We start from the raw sequence: 11867 nt of genomic DNA on the forward strand, positions 1-11867 counted from the left end.
TCTGTTTGGAAATAAAAGCCCTCTTGAGTTTCGGTGGATTGATGCACAAAGCTTTGAGTGAAACATTTGAAAGTACTCCAACATTCAGAGAATAAGACTCAATTTTTAAACGTTTTTTGTCCTCTAAAAGGTCAGCAGCATCTTTTACACTGGAGCAACTAATACATCTGTATATAATGCAGAGGGTGTTTTATTGTTACTGTATTAAACCCAGAAAATGTGGCTATGCCAACTACATCACAGGACACCATTGAACATTTCCCCCAACTCATTGTTCACTGCGAGCAGGTGCTTCTCTGTGCAAAGCATGCTGGGATATACAGTGACTGGCAGCACTTTTAAAAGTTTGTTAGGTCATCTCCACTTTTTAAAAAACGGTGCTGTAGCGTTAAGTAGATACTTTTCATGTGGGGCTGCTGTGATTAAAAACACTCCTCAGTTTAAGACATATGACCAGCAGAGGTGATGAAACGACTCCAGGTGAAGCAGGTTCGTACCTCACAAACGCCAAAATCACTGAGTACTGAGCCCAACTACTGTACCGGTAGTTCTAGTACAAGAAGGAGCTATAGGAAGACATTTTTTTAAGAAGACATCTATGAACTAAAACTCAAATAATTTAAATACTCTGCCGTATGGATGGGTATCGAGAACCGGTATTTTTTGGCCCCAATACGTGATTTGTTGGCACCAAAAGCACCGTTCAGCTCAGCATTCGTTCTGCTTAAATACAGGTTGTCCATGTATCTGTCTGTTAAACAGCCGGCTGGTCGTTTCTAAAGACTTTGAAATATGATATCTTAATATGTTGAACACGTCCTCCTCGAACACAGTATGATAAAGTCAGCGTGCTGACCTGTGACCGACCTCAGCAGCAGAAACACACAGAGAGCTCAAACATCACATTCAGCATTTAACCACAGATATCACGAGTGTGTGTGTGTGTGTGTGTGTGTGTGTGTGTGTGTGTGTGTGTGTGTGTGTGTGTGTGTGTGTGAGGTGGTTGCATGACTGCATTTGTCAGCATGCATCAGTTTTTGTGTAACCACGTGTGTGATTACATTTATCTGTGTGTGAGTTTACTGTACGAGTACATAATATAGATACTGATTTTAACATGTGTGTCTGTGTGTGTGTGTGTGTGTGTGTGTGTGTGTGTGTGTGTGTGTGTGTGTGTGTGTGTGTATGTGTGTGTGTGTTTGCTGAAGCATGATGTAGGTCAGTGCTAACTCATTCATGCCTGAGGTTGATGTGAAACACACTGACACCACCGTGTCTCTCTGACATACACCGACAAGATAATTACACACACACACACACACTCACACTCACACACACACACACACACACACACACAGTCGTAGTGACCCACAACCCTACATTCAGTCAGACTTGAACAATTTAATAATTTCTCCATCTTAAGTTAAACATTTAGGGAGAATCTCATTTCAACTTCTCTGACACTGAAATTAAAAAAACTGCACTTAAAATTTGAGAGATAAATCTCAGTGTGGATGCTGAATCTGAGGAGTTTAGTTCTGATATAAAATAAAGCCACGCCTTCTGTAGAGGTGCAATGACTCGTCAACATAGTCAACCAAAATCGACGACAAAATAAGTCGCCTATGAATGTGAAAGTTGATGAGTCGTTGGTGATGTCATGGCATGTTTTCATGCTGTATGCAGACGGGCAATCGTTTTCCTGAGTTGAATTTCTGAGGAGTGAGACATCTTGCATCCTCATTATCTTTGCTACACGTAGCACGTGCGTAACATCGACCGGGAAACGACAAGTAAACATCACCATCAAGTTGTCAAATATCTTTGCATCTTCTGCAAAGAAAAGAGCGACCTGCAAGATCTGCAAAACTGAACTTCACTTTTATTTGAAGTATGTCTGTAATGCTTGAGCGTTTGATAAGAAGACATGATGACAGACATTTTAACGGTCCAAAGTTACCCCCAAAATCCACAGGATGCGTTGAGTTGCGTTACGTTACGTCACGTCTGCGCCGCGTTACATCTGCGCCGTATTACGTCTGCGCCGTGTTACGTCTGCGCCGTGTTATGTCTGCGCCGCACATGGTGCAGCCGATACGATTCAATTCTAGTCAATGCTCTAGGGTTCACAGGGAGCGCCGCGGCACGTCTCAGCTCTGTCTCGGGAGCGTGCCCCCACGCCGCTCCGCCAGAGATATGCTTTGAGTCTATTTCGACACAGCTGATCCTGGCTGCTTTGAGCTGGCGCTACGCTCCAAACACGCGTCCTATGTAGCAGGGCACAAGCCCTCGGACGTACAAAGCCGTGTCGCTGACGGAACGCGGCGCACACGCATCCTGGGGATTTTCGGGGTTAGAGACACTCTGTGGGAGTTTATGCTTAGAATCTTAACCTGTTGACACTTTATCTTTGTCTTCCTCCTTTCCAACCACCAAACAGTGGAGCTAACTTTAACCATGCAACACATTAGAAACTAAATGATGTGTCTAACATGAGTTTAGATCTTTAACCGCATGTTTAGGGTTTAGAAGAGTCGTTTTTACTAGTCGACTATCAGAACCGTCGTTGGTTCCAGCCCTATCCTTCTGACATCAATGGAGGAGATTGTTAGTCTGGTCAGTATGTTCAGCCTCTTATCAGGTAATGTAACCCCTCTATAAACCCAGTCTTCATTTCTGAGAGAGCCTTCAGATTGATCTTCGGTGTCAGGAACTACAAACGTACAAAATTCAAAAGATTCTCCAAAAGTTCAGAACCATCTGTGTTTAGAAATCCTGTTTTTTCTGAAACACTCCAAACTCTGGATTACCTGTGTTCTAACTGGGACAACGTGCTGCACACTTTGTCCACAGGGGGCGCCAAAATCCCCACGAACAGAGATCCTCACAGCTGCTTCTGATAAATGTTTATGTTTGATGTTGAAGCTACCTTCGACGTTCACCCTCAGTCCTGGTAGCGTTGTAATCTGTGGCTGAGCTCGGGCTGCAGGTAATCACACCTGACTCACTCTAAACTCTGACACCTTACAGATCATCTTTCTCCTCTTCTCCCTCTCTTCGTCACTTCCTCCTTATTTCTCTTATTTCTGTCCCTCTGCAGACATCTGATGTCCTGTTAGCACTGACCTAGTTGGAGGGCTGCCTTCTCTGGCCGGAGGACAGGACACACACACGCACACGCACACGCACACACACACACACACACACACACACACACACTGCTGTTATTTTTTCATTTCTAAATCAGAGTTTCATGTAGATGAATCAGATCAGATCTTCATCATATGCACGCTCTGATTCCTCTGACCTCTTTTTTAATGAACACACTCGTCTCTGCGCTCACACTCTGACTCCTTTGTTTATCTGACTGAAGCAGGAAACACTCACAGTGTTTATACGTTTTACAACCACGTACATGTTTCACTCCGACAATAAACTCCACAGAAACGACTCTTTCTTCTCTGTAGACTGTTCAATCTAACTGTGTCTGAGTAACTATCAACCAAACAACCAAACAGGGTCCAACGATAAGTCCACATTATCATCTCTTATACTTTTCTATCTCTGCTGAGAGTTGTGCATGCAAACATTAACGGAGCCACATAGCGTGGTGGACGTGATACTAAAATCCTTCTTCTGACCTACAAAGCTAGCAATGATCAGACACCTTCGGATGTTAAAGAGCTCATAGTGCCCTATGACCCCTCAAGAACACTACGCTCCCAACATGCAGACGTGCTCATGGTGTGAACGCACCATTAGACTGCCACACTGGGATCCTGTCTTTCCCTCTCTCTCCTCTCCCTGCCTGTCTCTTACTTTAAGTCTTCCCGTCCCATTAAAGTTACTAACCATAGACCTTTCTGGAGTCCCTGAGCTCCCTTGTCTCGTAGGTTCCTCTGGATCTCTGCTGCTGTGGACGTGCCAGACTCCAGCTGCTACAACTACTACTATCCGTCTCACCACTAACATCTCTCTCTCTCTTCATCTCCCTCTATCCCTCTCTCCAACTCGGTCTCAGCAGATGTGTGTCTAACATGAGTCTGGTCCTGCTGGAGGTTTCTGCCTGTTAAAGGAAGTTTGTCCTTGCCACTGTAACTTGCTAAATGCTGCAAAGTGCTCTGATCATGGTGGATTAAGATGAGATCAGACTGAGTCCTGTCTGTAAGATGGGACTGGATCTTATCCTGTCTTGGTGTTGGGTCTTTGTTAATAATAGAAGTATGGTCTAGACCTGCTCTGTGTGGAAAGAGTCTGAGGAGAACATTTGTTGGGATTTGGTGTTTTATAATTGGCCCCATTTAAAAAATATGAAATACTGACTCTTCTGCTTCCTGGTTGCTGGGTAATGTAGTAATCGACTGCAGATGATGAAGACCGAGGAAGTTATGTCAGTTAAACTACACTCAGTGAACTCTGCAGACTCCTCACACAGAGCTCTTGACATATAAAAGCAGCTTCATGAATCTGTCGACTTTCTGATAACAGCCCGTCTGTCCAAACACTCAGCTCGTTTCGCCCCCGCAGGATCTGCTCCTGGCACCGACTCTGAAGGTGGAGGCTGATACTCCGTCAACTGAAAACCTATCGCCATGGTTTCCTACAAAAACACTCACACACACACGACGAGCCTCCTGCAGCAGCAGCATGTGTTTTCAATGAGCAGCAGGAGCTTGAGTTACGTTGCGCCGTATTCTGCTGACAAATAACCAGGACCAGCTGAGGAGGACCGGGCGAACAAAGCAGGAGGGACTCTGTGTGTGTGTGTGTGTGTGTGTGTGTGTGTGTGTGTGTGTGTGTGTATGTGTGTGTGTGTGTGTGTGTGTGTGTGTGTGTGTGTGTGTGTGTGTGTGTGTGTGTGTGTGTGTGTGTGTGTGTGTGGCAGGGCTCTGCACATGCTCAGTACAGCCCAGCTTTGGGGCCTTTTTAAATCTGGAGATAAGATTTCTAAAACATGAATGTTGATTTCCGGATACTTCCTGCTCCCCATCATGTACAGTGTTTTTCTTGACGGCAGCGTTCACACATCTGGAACTGCTCTCTCTTCAGGCTCACCTGAGTTTATCTCTGGAGTTTATTTTAGCTCGGTATGAAGCGGGGACTGAAGGTTGGTGCTCTGACTCTGTGAAATGCAGCTCTATTTTCTGTCAGTGTTCCCAGCTCCGGCCCACAGCGGAGATGTGGGTGGTGCTATATTCATCAACCTGAGATCCTGCTAAACCATTTCATTCTCCTGACAGAGAGCGTTAGAGAGAGCTCTTATTCAAATGATCAACTTTATTTGTTCTCTCCTCTTCATGCTCACAAATTTAATATTTTAAACTTCATCAAACGTTCATCTGTTTGTGGTGGGTCTCAGTTTCACTGTAAACAGTTGACCACAGAGGCTTCATTCTGGCTTCCTTCAGCAGTATGAACCTGAAACTGTGATGTTCTTGTAATTAACAGGTCTTCAGTTTGGTGAAATAACAACATCATGATACAGATTAGTCAAAAGTCAAAAGTCAAACTTTGTCAGCTCTGTCCTCAAGAGGAGAAGAAAACTACTTTTACAATGTTTGTTTGTTGAATGGAGGTCTATGAAAGAGGATTAGAGATGACAGAATTCTAGAACACCTGCTGTTGCTCTCCATACAGACTGTTTCTCCTGCTGACACCTGATTGGTGGATACAACTCAGACTACAGACAGAGACCAGAACCCTTCTCAGACTAACATCCAGACCCTGAGATCCAGATTCAACATGTTTCTGAATCCGAATCTGTAATTACAGGTTAGTTGTAGCTGAAAGTAAAAAGCGTTGTCAGGTCTGTCCTCAAGAGGAGAAGAAAACTACTTTTACAATGTTTATTTGTTGAATGAAGGTGGAATCCATCATTTCTGATGCTGCGTTCCAGGAAGTCAGGAAATCTAAACTCAGATTGTCTTTAGTGACACAGCATCAAGCAGATTTGTGTCTCAGTGTAAATGTTTGATCTAGAACAGATTGTTAGCTGCTCTTCATGCAGATATCGGTTTATAGAGAGAAAGAAATCCTGCTCACATTAACAACCATGGGAGCCAGGATCTCATTATGCTGGGTTGTTCCTCCTGCTTTTGCTCTCCATACAGACTGTTTTTCCTACTAAAATCCAGACCCTCAAGTACAGAGTACTGATTTTTAAGTAAAGTCTGTTACAGTCTTTACCTTGTTGTCTGTGAACCCTTGCTAACTTGACTTCTGTTTGATGCCTGAGCTCTTGTTTTGATGAACAGTGTTGCAGTAAGGTGGGTTGGGGGTTGCACACAGGGCCTGAGCAGGACTGAACAAGGGTCAAGTCTGAATCCAAATATTTGGCCCAGCAGAGAGCAGCTCTGCTGGATTACGTAACGGCTCACATCGTCTGCAGGATAGGGGGAATGTAGGCCACCCACCGAGCACTGAGCTAGCCTGTTAGACCCCATGCAGATCTGTAGTCTGAACGGGCAAATGAACCGGAAAAGAGCTTTTCTTACTCGAGTAGAGACAGTGCGACGCTGGAGGGAGAGAGGTAATACTCACAGAGACAGAGAGGAGGAAAAGAGTTTCAGGAGGAAAACTGAATGTGTGAGCGGTAGAGAGAGAGATAAATCTAACAAATCTAAATGTTTCAGACGGCTTTGTTGCAGATCTGTCCAAGCACAACACATCCATTGATGCATCTCCATGGCAAACAGAATAATTAGATAGTATTGATTAATTATGAGTTGCTAATGAATGCAGCATGTATGTGTGTGTGTGTGTGTGTGTGTGTGTGTGTGTGTGTGTGTGTGTGTGTGTGTGTGTGTGTGTGTGTGTGTGATATGAGGTGAGACAGTGAAACACACACAGGCTGCAGAAATGTGACGAATATGAAACGTGGTGATGATGAACAGGTGCATTAGAGCCAACTGAGGAGGAACAGTTGTGTTGAACAGCCCTGCCTGCCCACACACACACAAACACACACAAACACACACACACACACACACACACACACACACACACACACACACACACACACACACACTTGTCTACAGAGGGATGTAGGCCTAGTTCCCTGCTATCCAGTAAACTGTTTTCTCTGCAAGTTACTGCATAATCAACAGATAATTGAACGTTAACTGATCAATAGGTAATTGATTATTTACGTTTAAATATAGTCACTAATACTTCCTTCTCTTTTTGTAGGATGCGCTGCTTTCTTTGTCTTACTATATTTCCTCTTTTCCAGCGTATTTGCATTTTGTTCTGATGTTTGAACACGACAAAGAAGCTGAACACTTCTCTTTTGACTCTGAGAAACTTTGAAACTATCAATTAAAATGATAACTCCTTTATTGGTAATTAAATGTCAGTTTCACTCGAAATACCACTACTGTATGCATCTTTGCAGAGTGCTGAGGACATGAATAAGGGTAAAGAAGAAGCAGAAGAAGAAGAAGAAGAAGAAGAAGAAGACAGGAGGATAATGTGAGACAGCGATGAGGAAGTAAAGACATGTACGAGCCATTTCCAAAACCAATCAGAAGACAGAAAGAGAAATGTGTCCCAGCTCTTTACGATGGATGAGAGGACAGGTGGTGCCCTGTGCTGCAGAGTCCAGACTGATAACTACAGTCCACAATGAGTAGGAGACTCACTCCTGCTAGCTGCATGTAGGGATGCGTTGTTTCACCTCAGGGCAAACCAAACCGAAATGCAGAGAGGAATCCTTCACTTCACATCTTTAGGAGCATTTTATACTCTAAACTTTGAGTTCAACATGTCTCTTATCGTATCCAGAGTCACTCTTTGATTCCCGCTCCAAGTATCTGCACCATAGACTGTATATAAAATGGACGTCATCTCGCTCGGCTCGAAGTGAGGCTGCCACAAAAACTGCTCCCCGCAGTGACTGGCTGCAGTAGAGGTCAAAAACTCTGTCTCCCTCATTCATTTGAATGGGGCTGCGGTCAAACTTTAAAACTAAAATACATGTCGTACGAATGTTCTCACATCCGTATGCTGTGGTGTTATGTAGTTATTATTTGACTGTTTTGTGTTCAAGGCCTCTTTTTTCTGAAAAGTTTCTTTTTCGTTAGTTATTAGAGGTTAAAAAACTGGGTTTTACATCCGGCTTTGATTTGATTGACAGCTGCCGGAGAGAGAAACTCCGTAGGACTCAGGACGCTACGCTGTAGAGCGGAGCTTGTTACCATGGAAACCAAGCGTGCCAGACACGGCCCTGGTGGTGAGGCTTTCAGCAGTGTGTCTGCTCCCTGGTGGCTGGCTGCAGTATCGGTAAAAAAATCTCAGTCAAACTTTAAAAAATAAATGCACGTCGCAGGAATGTTTCTCACATCCGTATGCTGTGGTGATATGTAGTTATTATTTGACTGTTTTGTGTCCAAGGCCTCTTTTTCTGAAAAGTTTCTTTTTCGTTAGTTATTAGAGTTTAAAAAACGAGGTTTTACTTCTGGGTTTCCTTTGATTCACAGCCGCCGTAGAGGGAAACTCCAAAAGACACACAGCGTCTTGTGACGTCACGCTGTAGGGCGGAGCATATTACGGTGGCTTCACAGGCTCTGGCTGCACAATGGCTGCGCCCAGGAGCGGGATTTTTTGGCTTCAGAACTGTACAACGGGAAGAGGAGGAGCAACGCTGTCCATTTTTATTTACTGTCTATGGTGGAAACACACAAATTCCCTACTGGGCAGACTCTGGCTGCAGAAAATGTACAAGATGTCTGCTTTCTGGAATGGGATATTTTGGCTTCAAAACCGTACAATGGGTTATATATACAGTCTATGATCTGCACACTCAACATATTTATTAGTGTATTTCGATTTTTAAATTTCCTCATATAACAACCAAACAATACTTTCATTGTTGATGTACGGTCGGTAGTTTTCATGTTCATGTAAATCAATAAGTTGTTTGGTTGAGTGAATGTCAGAAATATTGATCCCCTAAGAGATTCATACTCTATCCATCCATCCATCCATCCATCCATCCATCCATCCATCCTTCCTTCCTTCCTTCCTTCCACCCACCCTACCTACCTACCTACCTACCCACCTTCCTTCCTCCCTTCCTTCATTCCTCCCTCCCACCCTACCTACATACTTACCTACCTACCTAACTACCTATCCATCATCCATCCATCCATCCATCTATCCAAGATTGTTTGCAGACATCAACAACAATCTTGTTTTCTTCGCTTCAATACAAGAATATTTTGGTTTCAGAGTTTTTCATTTAAGAAGCTGAAATCTGAGAATACTGAGACTTTTTTCATCAATAATATTTTCAAAATAATAGTTTTTTTGGTCTTCAACTTCAAAAACATGGAGTAACATTGCTCAGGAGATGATGTTATCCGGTTTTCTAAGGTACCATAACAATAATGTCATTGTGCATTATTGTTTTAAACAGAACAAGTTAGGATTTAACAGAGACGCCCTTTTATATTCTGTTTCTACTGACTGAACTATATAACAAACCAAACTCTATTAAAATACAAGTAGATTTTATGGTTTCTAGCCTTTCTGTAGTTTCTCACCCCTATTATGGGATGAACAAGGTGATTAAAATTATAAATACGATTAATCCCTGATATCGGCATCTATTCCAATATGAAATCATAATCCGATTAAGAGAAATATCCCTTTATTGATCCGAACAAGTTAATTACATGAGATTATAGCATCACGTCTCCTCCAGCAGCGTTTAGTTAAACCAGATGTAAAAGTTAAATCTTTATTAATATGAGTCATGTTTGGTGGGGTATTTTAAAGCCGAATTACACCTGAGATTGTCGTTGTTCCTGTTATTGATTAATCAGTTTGAATATCAAACACATGCTGAGTTTTACCTGTGTTCAAAAACCTGAAGGTAACATAACGGAGCTCGGTGCTGTCATTCCATCACTCCCGTCCCCGCACCGCCCACTCCTCCCTAACATTACCCCGACATGTCTTCACACTGACTTAATAACACCCGTTTTTACACTGATGGTCGTACCTGGACATAGTTGCTCTCGCAGTACTCCGCTACTCTCTCCAGGTTGGTGAAACTGTCCAGTAAAGACCTCCGTCCCGCAGGAATCTCCTCCTCCAGCAGCATTTGTAGCTCCGCCATCTTTACATGATTTTACAACTGACGGCGCGCGCTGACTGGATGCATTCCGATACCTTCACGGGCTGTGGGAAATATGACAACTCTTTCACGATTAACCGGGAAAAACTGGGAAAGAAATGTGAGTCACTCTGGAAAGTACGGTGGTCATTGAAGGTCAACTGCGCAAACATTTCATAATGAAAAAAAAAACACATTTTACTGAACGCCTAAAAACATTTAATGCAACATTAAAAATATTCTTGGGGATACAAAATATTTTTTAATTAGCACATAAATATTTCATGAAAAGCACAAAAATAAACAAAACAAAACAAAAAATTCTGAATCAAAAACATTTCACTTAAAGCTGCTGTTGGTAGGAATGGTTTAAAAAATGTTACTTTTTTTCTGAGGGGTTTGGAGAAAAGGTCATAATGCCAATCGGTACCAAGCGAAAACCTCTGGTCTGAAAATATGATTCCAATGCGGGAGTGATAAAAGCTGCAGTTCATCGAGGATCCGCTTGAGGCTGGCTCCGGAAGTACCGGAAGTCACATACACATGAATGGGAAAAAGACGATCTTTACAGCAGAAATAAACATGTTTACAGCCTGGTACAAAAGATGAGTGTAGCCTGAATAGCTCATTTCTCAATGTGCTCTCACTGTGAGGGGGGTGAATTTTTTTGTAACGCGTCAATTTCGAAGATATTGAGATTACTAGTCTTCCAATGAGAGGCACAGCTGATTGTGGGAACACTGCAGCTGTTGGATAGGAGGCTCAAACTCCGCCTCTTCACGTCACACTGGCTCGACAGAAGCAGTATGGCTCCCGCCGACGATTTGCCTCAAAACAGCTCTTCAGAAACAGATGGGTGATGTCACGGATACTAAGTCCATATTTTATACAGTCTATGATCGGTACTCATTAGAAGGTGGAGTAATTTGAGATTATGGCAAAATCTCTGTGTTTTCCAATGCCTTTGTATCAAGCATTGTTATTATTCCCCTCGTTCCCGTTATGACAGACCAATCATAGCTAATCTCCAATCCTCTGTCCTGATTGGTTAAGGGGCGACCCCTACTACATCCTCTTATTGGTTATGAGTCCGGCACTATCATGACTGCACACGCCGATCTGTGTTTGGGGGCTAAGAGGAAATCCGGTTGGGAGGGACAGTGTTGACATTCGAAGTCCCTCTCTCTGAACAGATGTTTACTCTGTGGCTACCAACAGCAGCTTTAATACAAAACACAAATATATTTCATGAAATGTAAAAAAGTGAAACAAAACATTTTACTGAACAACAAATTGAAATTTCATAATCAACCAAAAATATCTAATGAAACTAAAAAACATTTATTAAAAAACAAAGATATTTAATGAAACTAAAAAACATTTTAAGAAACAGAAATGTTTTTTTTTTTTTTTTTGCTTTTTATGAAAATTTTGTGCTTTTTGAATTGTTTTTGAGTTTCACATCATGTTTTTCATTTTGTGAAATGCTTTTTGCATTCAGATAAATATTTTTGGGGATTTGGTGATTTTTTATTTCTTGCAGTCATTTTAAATGTTTATGCGGTTGACTTCCAAGGCCCCTGTAGAAATATGACTGACTCTAGAAAAATCTTGCAGTATTTCCAGGTAAATCAGTGCGTGTTGAGAAACATGTCTTAACTTATCAAAACTTTTATCGCCTTCAGTTGAAGGAGCGTTTACTTGTTTGTCGATATTCAGTGACAGATGAAAACAAAATTTTTTCCCGGAA

The 11867-nt window shown here is 42.5% G+C and overlaps 1 protein-coding gene across 5 annotated transcripts in view; it reads right to left on the bottom strand.

Moving 5' to 3' along the window:
* LOC117819889 (abl interactor 2-like) overlaps positions 1-10227 on the bottom strand; it is a 29249-nt gene extending 19022 nt beyond the window's left edge. For 4 of the 5 annotated variants that reach the window (XM_034693401.1, XM_034693402.1, XM_034693403.1 and 1 more), the window contains exon 1: positions 10004-10181. In XM_034693401.1, coding sequence (XP_034549292.1) covers positions 10004-10120 — 117 coding nt within the window. In that variant the 5' untranslated portion in view covers positions 10121-10181. Of the gene's footprint in view, positions 1-10003 lie in introns of all 5 variants that reach the window. The other variant, XM_034693404.1, reaches the window with a different exon arrangement.
* Positions 10228-11867: the final 1640 nt, after the last annotated feature.

This window comes from Notolabrus celidotus, chromosome 10, assembly GCF_009762535.1.
Source record: "Notolabrus celidotus isolate fNotCel1 chromosome 10, fNotCel1.pri, whole genome shotgun sequence".
NCBI classification, from domain to species: Eukaryota; Metazoa; Chordata; class Actinopteri; order Labriformes; family Labridae; genus Notolabrus; species Notolabrus celidotus.